The 14,346-nt window shown below is 35.8% G+C and overlaps 1 protein-coding gene and 1 long non-coding RNA gene across 3 annotated transcripts; both read left to right on the top strand.

Annotated features, from left to right (window-relative positions):
• Nucleotides 1-2,632: 2,632 nt before the first annotated feature.
• LOC149379262 (uncharacterized) lies at nt 2,633-4,648 on the top strand. Of its 2 annotated transcripts, none has more exons than XR_016294080.1 (4): nt 2,633-2,856; nt 3,173-3,283; nt 3,666-3,796; nt 4,405-4,648. It is a non-coding gene; the product is annotated as an uncharacterized LOC149379262 (long non-coding RNA). The 2 variants fall into 2 exon arrangements; XR_016294079.1 differs by having other exon boundaries at nt 4,032-4,648.
• A 6,373-nt stretch (nt 4,649-11,021) lies between these two features.
• On the top strand, nt 11,022-13,880 carry LOC149379261 (WAT1-related protein At2g39510-like). The gene is made up of 7 exons (XM_089603120.1): nt 11,022-11,349; nt 11,439-11,501; nt 11,601-11,717; nt 11,796-12,033; nt 12,120-12,281; nt 12,377-12,528; nt 13,417-13,880. The coding sequence occupies exons 1-7, from the start codon at nt 11,150-11,152 to the stop codon at nt 13,595-13,597; spliced, it is 1,113 nt and encodes a 370-aa protein (XP_089459246.1). The 5' UTR covers nt 11,022-11,149; the 3' UTR covers nt 13,598-13,880.
• The last annotated feature ends 466 nt before the right edge of the window (nt 13,881-14,346 follow it).

The raw sequence follows: 14,346 nt of genomic DNA, 5'->3' as shown, positions 1-14,346 counted from the left end.
ACCTCTTCGACCGTCCATTCAGCTCTCGACCTCCAGAGTTGTTGAATCACATCTCTGATCAGACCCCTCCGGATCCCTACTGGTTTGTCTGAGCATACCCGAGCCAAGAGGAGGTTGTAGTTCGCATACAACTCAGGGTACTCCTCTTCCTCAGGTAAGGTGAGCACTAACTCCAACGAAAGCATCTTCCTTGTCTGTTCTACCACATCCCCCAACTCGCTCTCCATCATATTACACAACTAGAACTCGAAAGAAACACTCGTATTTCCCTTACCCAAACCCACAGCTCAGAATGACTCCCTCACCAGACTCTCGTGTTTCCCTTACGCAGCCTAACAGCCCAGAAAAAACAATTGCAGCTCCCTAGCCCCTTTCCTCACTCAACTCCTCAGCTCACCTCGAGAAACTACCCCTAGGAACCCACAGGAAACTACCAGCGGGATAAACCCCCCGTTAGACTTACACGCTCTGCCATTATTTCCTTGTACGTACGTATATGTATATACATTTAAATAATAATTTTTAATTAATAATTATCTTTATATGTAAAATTGTGTGTATATCAGTAAAAGTTTTAAAGAGAAACCGACTCTCTTTCCACTTAGAGGATAAGAACAAGGACTATTTACAAGAATACACCTTGAACTCTTGGTCGATTAACAATGTGCACCATCGACTTTGATTTTCCACAAAAAATTACTCTGAACTATCGTTTTTCTTAACTTTTGCCCCTTCCGTCAATATTTAGCAGTTACCATCCATAAGATATACACGTTTTACTCACGCGGTACCTCAGTTGGGGGTATAATGGTATTTTTAACGTACTAATATATTTTATTATTTATTCAATATTTCAAAAAAAAATATTTATTAAATATTTCCTTACTCTTTCTCTCTCTTTCTCTTTCTCGGACTTGGTTCTCTGATCAAACCCTAGACCCTATCGATTATCTTCCCTGAAGATTGAATCTCAATACTCAAATCGAATCAGTCAACAAAAACCTTATATGTTGGTGGTGAATGAAACCTCGCCACTTTCGCGGAGCTCCGACGACGATTTCGCTGCATTGTACGGCAACATCTTTATCAAGCTCCGAAGCGACCACAATTGGGCCCTCAGACCCGCGGTATTTATGGAGAAGCTTCTCGCCGCGTGGAATGTCAATTTCAGGTGAGAGCTCGCTTGCCATTGCGGCGCCGATGCCGCTCAGTTGTCTCTCTCTCTCTCTCTCTCTCTCTCTCTCTCTCTCTCTGTTTTTTATTCGTTTAATGGCTCACAGTCATAAATTGAAATCGGGGATTACAGTTCGATCGAACTGTTGCTCTTCACCTTCCTCTATGTTCAAAGAATCCAGAATCGGCACGATTCGAGCAGGCCCCAGATCCTTCCGCTACTTCTTCTTCTTCGCTCTTTTTTTTATCGTATGTTGTACTTTCGCCGTATTGTCGACACAGCTCAGAGATGGATTCGAATCGTCGAGCTATTTTTTATTTGTAAGCAGTTGAGGCTGAATTCGAGCTGGAGAGAGATCGAATAGTCAGCGATTTGGCTCCGATTCGACCGAGGCGGAGGTGAAGTTTTTTGAGTTGATGCTCTGTTTTACTCTCTTTTTTTTTCATTGTTTTACTCTTTTTTTTAGTTCAATGCTTGATTTATATATTTGGTTGGTGATGTCTATCATTGTATTGTAAATAATAAGAAATTCTACCAGGATTGTCGATGAACAAACAGAATGGAGGTTATGAATGTTTGTGTTGTATGTATTGATTTTTTTTAAAAGCTGTATATATAAATGGGTTTATGTGTGTATTGATTTGTTAGTGTATGTGTCAGGAGAGAGAGAGAGAGAGAGAGAGAGAGAGAGAGAGAGAGAGAGAGAGAGAGAGAGAGAGAGAGAGAGAGAGAGAGAGTTAATATTATATAAAAAAATGAAAATTAATTCAATATACTAAAAATACTATTGTACCCTCAATTGAGGTACCATGTGACTAAAACGTGCGTATCTTATGGATGGTAACTGCTAAATTTTGACGGAAGGGGCAAAAGTAAAAAAAATGATAGTTCGGAGTAATTTTTGTGGAAAATCGAAATTGAGGGTGCACATTGTTAATCGACCAAGAGTTCAAGGGGGATTATTGTAAATAGTCCTAAGAACAAAGATAATAACGTACAGAGAAGCAAACAAAGAAGAAACGCAGAAAAAAAAGGAGTCAAGCGAGAGAAAAGAAAAGAGAAATTTCATTTTGTAAACCTAAAAACTATCAAAATATCAAGACTAGACCCATTAGTTTAATAATATCTGAAATTGGACTTTTGGACACTTTTCGGACAAAAATGCCATTGCAAGTCCATATATGTATATAAAGCATCGGATTTTGAGCACAAATTTTGGGTTTAAAAAACTTGAAAAAATCCGATGAATCTCATCGGAGATCATCGGATTTCATCGGAATCCGAGCTCGATTATCGAAAGTTCTAATCCTAGCGCAACCAATTCGAAAGTGACAAGAATTGTGATGAAGATGATTGAGAGAGAAATATGGGTTATTTGAATATCAGAGGTATTTTTGTCCAAAAAGTGTCCAAAAATCTAATTTAAGATATTATTAAACTAATGGATCTAATGTTACTATTTCCATAGTTTTTAGGTTGAAATTTCTCAAAGAAAATCGGAAAGGAATGAAAGAGCGACTCCAGGGAGAGAGTGAGCGGGTTGTTAAGAAGCAGAGACCAGGAGGGAATGAGAGAGAGAGGGAGAGAACGAAGCAGAAGAAGAAGCGACGGCTTTGTCTTGCCGGAGTCGCGCGTGTGAAGAGACGGCCGAGAGAGACAATTCTTCGCCGGAGTCTTCGTGGGTGAGTGCCTCTTCGTTCTCGTCCTTATCTTCTTCTGGTTTCGATTCGCAAGGTCCATGAACGAATTTGGATTGTGATTTTATGGGGTTTTGAATGAAAAGAAAAAAAAAAACGAAATAAGTTTGGGGCTTTTCTTCATTTCGGTTTTGAACGTGGATTGAGATTCAATAATGATTCTGAAATTTTTTCCGTTTGATGGTGAATTCGATGATGATTATGGGTGTTATGTTAGTCTTCGGATTTCTGAAGATTTTTCCTCGTGTTCACTACTTGGTCCGATTGGGTAATGTGAATCGGGGGTTTTCTCATTTTCCAGGAGTCTTGAGAGATTTGGGGGTTTGCGTGATTCGGGCTTCGATCGGGTCTAACGAAGAAGAGAAAAAAAAATGAGAAGAGGTGGCTGCGAGTCTCGCCAAGTCTGCTCAAGGTGAGTTTCGGGATTTGATGATGAGGTTAATTTTTGTTGATTTTCGCCTCTCTGTGTTGTCCGATTTGGGTGATTGCGCTGAGTTTATTTGGCCGAAAATTTGATATGGAATCTGAAACTGTTGCGAATGTGTGGGCTTGCTGAGTTGTGTCAATAGGATGATTCACGTTGCTGATTTTGTTTTCTCGTGCATCTATTTGGTTTGGGTTTGGCCGAGACTTGTGATTTTGAGTTTTGAAATAAATGGTTTGAATTTCAGATTAGTCTGGATTGTTTGAATTGGAAATTTCTAACGGATTGTTGCTTACATGTTTTGTCTTTAGTTAACCCGAGTTTGTAGATTCCATTGAGAATCTAATATGATTATTATTTATCGGAATAGGATATCGAGTTGGGAGCCGATTAGAGGGTTCACTGAGTAAGTGAACGTTTGGATTCTCGGTGTTAGTGAACGTTCGAGTTCAAAGAGTTGGTGAACGTCTCATTGATGAGTGCTAGACTACTAGCATCGAGGTAGGTTAAATATAACCTTTCTTACTTGGTTTCATGGTTTGGCCAAAACTTATATATTATTTTCGAAATGAAATTTTTTTCAAAATGCCACAATACCCGAGATCAGTTTTAAAATGTGGCATAATTTCAAATCGGGAGATCCGATTGTGAAACTGAAAGGTATTTTTCAGTATTATACTTATATCTCTTATTTGAAAAATATAAATATAATATTTTTTTTATTGGTCTGGGATAGCCGGATCCTTATATACACGAAGCGGAGAATGCATGCGTATATGTGGGTGTGGAGAGTGCACCATTCTGATCAGAGGAATGCCACGAGTTATGTGAGCAGGCGGTGGCAGGCCACCAGCATAAAAATCGCATTTTGCATTTGCATATCTCATCATGCTAGACTCGTACGTGGTTGAAGATCAACACGTGACGATGGATATACTTGTACGCGTATGGAGATCTACACGGGATAAGAATAGTACTATGATATATGAGAATTATAATTTTTGAAAATCTATATTTTTTTTTAAATCGAGCCAAATATTATAACACCTACTGGGCCTCAAGCTCACCCCTAGGTTTCTTTGTTTTTCTTAAATTATCTATATAACCAGGAAAGTGAGAAGAAGTGTTAGGACGACCTCGAGGTTAAGCGTGGTCGAGAGTTTGAAAGTCTTTCGCTGGATAGACTATCAAGTGTTGAAAGTTTGTTTTATTTTTGTTTTCTTTTATCTTTGGAATTGTAAAGTAAATAATTGAGTATGCACCGTGAAATAGTTATGTAAAGTTTATTAGTGTTTATTTTTATTCAATAATCACATCCCATTTCCCCGGGGTGTGAAAACTTTGGTCACAAAACGTGACAACTTTGTCACGAAATAAGACTTATTATTACAATAGAAAAACAAACTCGAATAAACAAACCAAAGCCATTACAGAATAAACACATTGGAACTAGAAAAATCAAAGCCATTAAAAAAACCAACGCTCAACCATCTAGCGTGAACACCAAAGCTATTACAAAAAATCGACCTCAATTTCATGGCACACCGTCACCATACTTCTGACTGGCCGTCGATAATTTTGAGTTTGCGACAAAAACTCTCTCTCGATCTGGGACTTTTACAATAGCTCCTGCTACTTTCAAATCAGCCTCCCATGTCTCGCCAAACAGGCTGGTAGCATAGAGTGAGGATCAATAAAGGACGATGTCCATCCCCACTCGAATGCATTTCCACGCATTCGTTGAATTCAGCCTTGTTGAGTTCATCCTCGTTGCGCTTGTTTTTCTTCTTGGGATTGGGCGATGAAGCAGAGCCCAAGGATTTCCCTTTTGCCGAGTTCGTACTCCATCGTGTCCTCCATCACTGCCACCTCGTGCAACAAACCGCTTCTTTTCGTCGTCGGAGTTTTAGCTTCCATTGTAGATTGAGAGCGTTTCGTGTGTGTGAATGATCGATAGCCAATGTCACCTTTTGTGAGAGCGTTTCAATGGAATAAATAGTATTCTTACCTAATTTTCAAAGTATAATTAATTAAATATGCTTTTAAATATCCATACCTAACGTCATTGACTGAGATTAATTGCTATTAATCGCATTAATTGCTAGTATTTGTATTAGTTGCTATTAAGTATCCTTACCAACTCGGTCACCATCAATAATCATAAATTAATTGCTATTAAATACCATCTTGACGAATATTTTGGACATTTTTGTGACCATAGTGTCACAATATTGTGGACCTTCGTGATTGCAGTTGCACGAAAATTTGGACTTTCGTGACCACAAAGTCACGAACTTTAACACCATCGTGACCACTGTGTCAAAAAATTTTGGACTTTTTTTTGAAAATTTTGGTCACGAAACGTGATAACTTAGTCACGAAACAAGACTGTTGTTATCGCGAATTGAACTGTTTCCATAAAACGAAATAATAAACTGACATAAATTCGGGCAATAAGTCTGATATAAATTCGGGAAATAATAAACGAAATAACAAACATCCATAGCTAAATAAGAATAAAATACAACTTAAATTTGGGACATCAATTCGAAGTCTTAAAAACAAATGAAAATCATGTTCGGGGTTGACTACGACTGGTCGGGATTGTCGCCCAATTATGTCCAACTTCACTACACCGAATATATTTATTCATTCTATTCTCATCCCCTTCTCATTGAGAGGGCATCCTTTTTTTTTCGGTCGTCCGACGCCATAAGCGCAACATGAATTACACATGCACACCAACTTCTCCAATATTCTATGGTATAGTAATTTGAAATGTAATCCTCAACAGGGAAGTTTCGAAACCCACAAGCTGCAGTGTGATGAGGACAAATAAAGTTATCAGTACACATCATCTACTTTTCTTATCTCTCAAATTTACGGCCCACTTTTGTCCTTCTTTGTCAACGACTTCAAACTCGTAAACAAATGATGGATGCACCTATTCTACACCAATTATAATCTCACCAGTGTTCGAAGTGAAACCAACTCGTGCAAAGTCGAAAATGGGGGGCTCTGGCTTCCATCTCTACTACCAAACTCAGTTAAGATTTGTCCGGTTTCTCCTTCTGAAGATGCAAATAACATTTCAAACTTAAGCCTAAGTCAATATTTACTGGGGGTGCCGACTCTTCTGTCTCGTAAGTAACACGAAAGACATGAGTTGTAGGTGAGTAATTGAGCGTGGAATACAACAGCTATATACATGAACTCATCGTACGTTGCATTCACCATTATTAATATTCCCGCTCCACAACCAGGACACACATCGTATCGTTCATATTTCACCTATCTACCGCTATACTTGACGAAGGTATAAGTATCTTTCATCACTGCACATAGTCAAAATAAACATAACATATAATAATGTGTAACAAAGTATAGTAGAAAGCTGTCACAAATTTACTATATCATGACTATATTGTAACTACAGTACTTGGTTTCGTGACAGTGTTGTCATTGCATTCCTTGGTTTTGTGATAGTGTTGTCATTGTACTCCTTGATTTTGTGACCATGTTGTCACTTTATTCTTTAGTTTCGTGACCATGTCACTGCATTCTTTAGTTTTGTGACCACGTGATCACAAATTGTATGTAAAGATTTTGGGACAACATGATCTCGAAAAGGTTACTATTGCCAACATTGTCATGAAATTTGGGGTGAAAGTGAAGATTTCGTGACATAATGGTCACGAACGTTGTAAAAAAAGTGCTAAAAACATCTTCAGCTAACAAAAACCTAATTCTGTTTGAACAACTTATTGGAAGAAATAGCGAAAGAGTGTCAATGTGGGAGATTGCTGTGTCGGAATAGTTGGTATAGGGATCGCGATAGAGGACGGAAAGAGGGGGACGGCTGCAAAAAACTTGGTCTTGCCGTGGAAGTGAGGTGGCACAACACTTGGTCGTGAGTGAGGCGGTGAAGTGAGAGAGAGATAATGAGAAATATCGGAAAGAAAAATGAAGATGAATGAAGAAAGAGAAAGGAAGAGAGAGATATAAGGTAGGGGTTTTTTTTAAAAAAATATTAAAAATAGAAATATCAAAAGTTTAAGTCGACTATTTTCATAATTTTTAGTATTTTTTATTTATTGATTTGTTCTTGCTTATAAGTACGTAAATATTGCTAAATAATAATTCCCGTACAGTATATATTGTTGATAACTCGTACGTATTTTCCGGATAGTTCAATGTGGACCTATCATTATTGGATAACTATCACTACTTTGATGTAGTATTCCATAATTCTATATTAAAGATTGTGGCTCTAAATTTTTCGCGGCATCCTGTATTATTAATTTGCATCACACATCATTAAAAGTTGGTACGAAAGAATCGTATGTTTGCTGTGAGATTCGCATTGTTTTTTTTTCGGCACATATTTTCTTCGCACAGTCGCATAATTATAAATATCCTCGAATATAGATTTTTACGCGTCTTGCCTTTATTTAATTTTTCATCATAAATCAAAACAATGAAATTGCTTTTTTTTATTTATTTATTTATCTAATGATTTATCCAGCACGAACATAAATATCAGTATAAATTAAGAGTAGTCGTCGTATCTTAATCCAAATATAAAAAAGCGTCTATATCTTTTGTTTTGTTTTAAATATTTCGCATTATGGATTATCCACTAATAATCTAGATTCTCAATGACATGACAATGTATTTTACTTGTGGGATTGGAGAGGAAATATCTGTATTTAAAAAAAAGAACACATATCATATATATATACTTTGCTCCGTCGAGTGGATCCAAGCAAGAAATGCTATTCTTGCAAGGTGGGAAACAAAGACGAAGAAAGAAATAAAGATTGTTATTGATTTGATTAAAGTGTCCATCGATCCAATCTGGTCTAAAATCGCATAAGGTAATCCCTAAAATAAACTTATAATTAGCATATATTATAACATAAAGAGCGCTGTTAATTTGCTGGTCAAACTCCACTTAAGAAACAAAAACAGTGCAAACATATAACATTATACCCGAATAAGGACAATATTGAATGTTAGTGCTATATGATGACATGGACATTTTCAATGAAATGACTGACAGATAATATGATATTTTCTCAGACACAAGCGCAACTAGTGATGATCGCAAAACAGTTCATGAGGTTTATGTGTCACTAAATACCATATCATAATGTTGTAATAAAAAAAACCATGTCATGATCAACGTTTTAAATCTACCCGATATCTAGCGATTTCTAGGTGAGATCTAATTTTTTTTACACTATCTAAAATATCTCGCATAGTTTTATAAAATTTTGCGATAAAGTATATGAGATTTTGTAGAAAATCTCATCAAATTTTTAAGAAAATTAAGCGTTGAAAAAATACAAATTGGTAGAAAATCGATTGCATAGGACAATTATTTTCTTCCAAAAATCGATTTTTTTTTCAATACTATTTTTCGTTTATTTGAGAATTTTCAACGAGATTGACCTAAACTACGATATATATATATATATATATATATATAATTATTTTTTAGGGACAATTAATTCAGTAGCTCAATAATTCACCCACATTTTAAAAAATAGTCAAAGTTTCAATTTATTAAGAAAAATAGTCCACTAGACCGAAGTAAATTAAATTAACTGTTTTAGTTAATTTCATTTACTTCGGCTTGATAGACTATTTTCTTAATAAAATAAAACGTTGGCTAAAATCTTAAAAGAAACTAGAGAATTGACTAGTTGCTACAATTCTTCTATTTTTATTTATTTATAAAATATCTATCGATATCTCCGTCGGTATTCGGTAAGTCGATAGTGGTATTTCAAATAACTATAAAATCTCTGTCGATATCTGTTTCGGTAATTGATATCTCAATAAAATTGGACTATCGGTATCTGATCGGTAACGATATTTGATTCTTTGATCATGATAATGAGATATTGACTTGTTGAATTAATAACTCATTATAGTATATATGATAATAATATATTATTACATAAATTATTTACTAATAGATATGAAACTACCATTTATACAAAATTAATTTATAATCACGTTAAATAATAATGATGGATCTTCTCCTTTTATTTTGCAATAAGAGAAATTTGAGAATTTTTTTCTTCAAAATAAGAATATATTTGACTAATTTTATCCATAAATATAGTTAAAGATAAAGTATAATCATATTTTAGGTTTTTCACGACTTAATGTCGATAAAATAAAAGGACATAATTCGTAAAAATAAATTGATTATTTTAACACTAATATAAGTGTGTAAACGTAAACATAATGAAGTAATAAACGGTAAGCACAAAAGAAGATGATTAGGGTATAAACGTGACATTTTGTTCAAGCCGTTGCTAACGTACTAAACTTAGTTAGTTCTCTGTACAGCTTAATTATTATAAAAAAAGGAAAGAAAAGAAGAGAGTCTGACAAATATGGACATTCATCAATTCCAGAAATATAAATAAAGCAAGAGACTTGTATTTCCATTTTACATGCTGCACATTCCATACTAAAAATAAAACTAATTTGGGAAAAGCGATACAGAATCCATAAGTTTTGTCAAGAGACAGAATGGGAAACCTCCTTTAATTTTCAAGTGAAAAAATCTGAAAATTTTCCATCACATACTTGAAAGAAAAATAACAGTCATGTTATTAAACAGAAATTAGCCGGTTTCTATGCCTGATGTGACTTCTCAACACATTGTGCTCAACTTGGGGTGTGAAAAACATGGATTTGCTACAAGGCGTAAAATGATCGATTTCTAAGGAGCTTGAATATCACGATCAATCGTAGAATCCGATAAACGTTATTTTCTAGATAATCACGCAACATAGAAAATTAGAAGAGATTTTCGAGGGATTAAAATATCGTTGGTTCTCGTGGCACCGAAGAAGAAGTCGAATAAATTAACGTCACACGAGTTGAAAATTTGTGTTTCCTTTTTGTCTTTCGTAATGTTTTTAATGTTTTATTCCTTCTAATTGGCATATTCCACTTGCAGGCAAGATCCACTAATGCAATGGAAGTGGTAACTGAATCTGCTTCTTCCTTTTATCAAGCCAAGAGATGCTATGATCAGAAGGCCTAAGAAAAGAAGAAATTCCATGCACCAAAATAAAAATATGTAAAAAGAATATAGTTGTCATTTCAGCAACACAAGCGACAAGAGTTATCGGAAGAATATTGTAATATTTCCCTCTATGATGATCAGATTTAATCTTTCCTTAATGCCCTATATTGCTACAAACACAAAGCTATGTAGGTGCAACGTAAAGATTTGGAGAGAATCCATATCAAATAGTACGATGCTTTATTATTAGTAATATAATGCTGATCAGTAGTGCAATGTTCTCAAGTACTTTGAGAGTTGAATTTACATTTTGTGGTGAGGATGGTTTTATAATATTTAAAGAGGATTGTTTTTCATGGAGACGGAAAGGAAAGGCCATTGGACACAACTTGGAAAAGACTGGAAATGTTGTGAACCACACCGAATGGTTCTGGAATCCAACAAGGAAGTTGAAAAGTAGAGGAAATAAAATAAGAAAATTGAAGTAAAGTTTTTGAATTAAGAGAAGAACTCATGCTTAGTCAAATCTAGTCACCAAAAAAATGAAAGTGAAAATGCAACTTGATAAGAATCTGACGATGGAGAGAATTTGGTGACGCCTTTCTGAATTCACTTTTTATTTCTTTTTTATTATTATAATTACTGTTTTTTTAAGCCATGCATGTACCTGAAAGCCATGAAGCAGAGAAGTAGTCACCAGTATATAAGTGTAATGAGACCTTCTCAATTTGTTCATTGCTCGTTTGAAGTGGAATACGAATAGAAACTAATTAAGAGTTAAGGGGTGACTTGGAGCACAAAAAATGGCGACCGAGTCCATGGTTCAAGGGCTTAAACAAGCGAAGCCGTTCATTTTGGTGATCCTATTGCAGTTCGGCTCCGCGGGGATGAACATAATCATAAAGTTCGCTCTGAACCAAGGAATGAATCAACATGTCTTGGTCGTGTATCGCAACATTATCGCCGCTCTTGTTATCGCTCCTTTCGCTCTTGTCTTGGAAAGGTCTCTCTCTCATTTCTCTCGAAAACTCCTTTTGCGTCTCACTATGATTTTTAGCCAATATCTTTGACTCGGTTTTTGTTTTTTTACAGGAAAACAAGGCCTAAGATGACATATTCCATATTCACCAAGATCTTTGTGCTCGGCTTACTAGAGTAAATTCCCCCTCAAATACTAGAAAAAATTAGTGTAAATATTCGCACAATATTTGATATAACGGCTAAAATTACTCTTGCCTATTTTTGTCAAATTAGGCCGGCGATTGACCAAAACTTGTTTTTCACCGGGATGAAGTTCACGACAGCAACTTTTGGCGCTGCAATGGGAAATATACTTCCGGCTTTTGTGTTTATAATGGCTTGGATTATCGGGTACAACTCAATCCCATCATAACAAATCGATTCATGCCAAATTTTTGTTATAGCACCATGCCGTTGTTTAATTTGCAGGCTAGAGAAGGTTAATATTCGTAGAATCCATAGCCAGGCAAAGATGTTCGGGACTGTAGTGACGCTCGGTGGAGCAATGCTTATGACCATGTTCAAGGGACCGGCTCTGGGTTTGCCGTGGACGAGCCAAAGCAATGATCACGCTCCTTCAAGCCCCGAGAGCAGCCAGATCTCAGCCAAAGGCGCCGCCATGATCGGCTCGGGTTGCGTGTGCTGGGCGAGCTTCATTATACTTCAAGTAAGCCTAGTCATAAATATTTTGACTTGATCACTACCCCAATCACTTCTTACGCATGTTCAGCTTTTCTTCGGCATTGATTTCAGACCATCACGCTGAAAACGTACCCGAGCGAGCTTTCTCTGACAGCGCTGATATGTGCGCTGGGAGCTTGTCAAGGCTCCGTCGTGGCCTTGGCCTTGGAATGGGGCAACCCTGCAGCGTGGGCCGTGCACGTGAACGCCACATTCTTCACCTATCTTTACACCGTTAGCGACTATGACTCCCATATGTCCTCTTTTTAGAAAATATAAACTTATGAAGAAGAGGCCTGACAAAGAATATTATTGATTTGTCAATTCAGGGAATAGTCAGCTCAGGCATTGGATACTATGTCCAAGGATTAGTCATCAGGGATAAAGGGCCGGTTTTTGTGACGGCTTTTAATCCTCTTTGCATGATTATTGTTGCCTTGTTGAGCTCCTTCATACTCTCCGAAATGATGTACATGGGAAGGTAACTTAGTTCTAGTTTGAAAATGCTTTGGCCAAAACGTATTGTCAACAAAAGATATGATTTCAATTTTAAACTAAAGCCGAGTTGAGATAATTATGTACTATATGTTCTAGTCAACTTTCACTTTTAAAAACCTTTTGTTTCGACAAATTGTTGAAACGGATGGTTCAAATATGTTTACCAAACAACAGTTCAGCTGCGGCTTACTTCAAAAATATTGGGAAAATATCAAGAGTATACCTCATGTTTAATCGAAGTGCGAGATTTATCCTTTCCATTTCTAAAAATATCGGACATATTCCTTCAGTTTATTATAAAAGACATATACCTCCCCTAAAAAAATATTATATTACAAATATCACCCTTTTCATTTATTTTTTACAAAAAAAATAATTTAAACTCCCCAAAATACCCTTAATAAAATAATTTTTTTTATTTTCTATTCTATATACAAAAAAATTAAATTAAAAAATTTCTTTATAAAAAGTTAAGGATTTTTTTTATAAAGAGAGATTTTGATTTTTTTAATAAAATTGTAAATAAATATTTATTCTATTAAGGTATTTTGGGGAGTTTAAATTAATTTTTTTTTTTTTTGTAAAAAATAAACGAAAATGGTGATATTTGTAATATAACATTTTGTTAGGGGATGTATATGTCATTTATAGTAAACTGAAGGGATATCTCCGATATTTCTAGAAATCGAAGGGATAAATCTCGCATTTCGATTAAACACGAGGGATACTCTTGATATTTTCCCCAAAATATAAGAGTAGCTTCCGAACAAGAAACCAAATTGACTCTAAATTGATGAGTGATTTTTATATTTATTTAAACACCTTCAAGTTCCAAAACTAAGAGAGGCATACGTGTTTGAATGATTTGTAGGGTTATTGGCGGAGTTGTAATCATTATTGGGTTGTACATGGTTCTCTGGGGCAAGGGCAATGATGAGTCTCCGTCTGAGTCGAGCAAGAAAGTTTTGGCGCCAGAGGATGAGAACACCAACAAAACCGAGCTCATTCCCTTCGATGGGAAAAAAGGAAAAATTGGGGAAGAATCTGTCTGATTACTCTCGACCGCGCTCCAAATGATTGGACTCGTCGCGTTTTTTTTATGCTCTTCGCGTTTGATCCCCTTGGAGCTAATTCCCTTGGTTGGTCCGGCGTCTTACTTGAGTTTATATGTCGCTTTCCTAGAGTTTTAGCCAATTCTATAATAATGTCAAAACTTGAACTTTCCTTGTAGTTTTTGCTTATCTTGAAACATCTTAATTTACATCATGTACTCTATTGAGACCACAGATTAAAATATCGATATCGGTACCAATACCGAAGTTTTGATTTTGTTGATATATCGACTACCGATTGATATATTGATGGGTAGCCAATAACACTACAACAATTACAACATTTACCGACGATTTTTTTCGTCGGTAATAACCCGAGAATCGTCGCTAAATGTATTTAGCGACGATTTTAGCGACGATTATTATCGTCGCTAAATGTCCGTGCCTAAATATATTTAGCGACGATTTATACGTCGCTAAATATTTACCGACGATATTAGCGACGATAATGTCGTCCCTAAATGTCGTGACGAGAAGTTTTTTTTTTCATTTTGAAATAGGTAATTAGCAACGACTTTTTCGTCGCTAATTAGCGCGGGAAAATTTCCCGCGTGAATTAGCCTAATACCTTCTGTGTAATAATAATTAGCGACGACTTTGTCGTCGCTAATTATTATTATTATTATTTTTTATTTTTTTTGTCGTTAATTATTAATTTTTTTACGGTTTTTTGTTTATGCAATTCTAAA

The sequence above is a fragment of the Urtica dioica genome, chromosome 12, assembly GCF_054948205.1.
Source record: "Urtica dioica subsp. dioica isolate 48M chromosome 12, U.dioica_male_clone48M_v1_H2, whole genome shotgun sequence".
In the NCBI taxonomy this organism is placed as follows: Eukaryota; Viridiplantae; Streptophyta; class Magnoliopsida; order Rosales; family Urticaceae; genus Urtica; species Urtica dioica.
The sequence above is the reverse complement of the archived record's forward strand: the minus strand, read 5'-3'. Positions and strand labels throughout refer to the sequence as shown.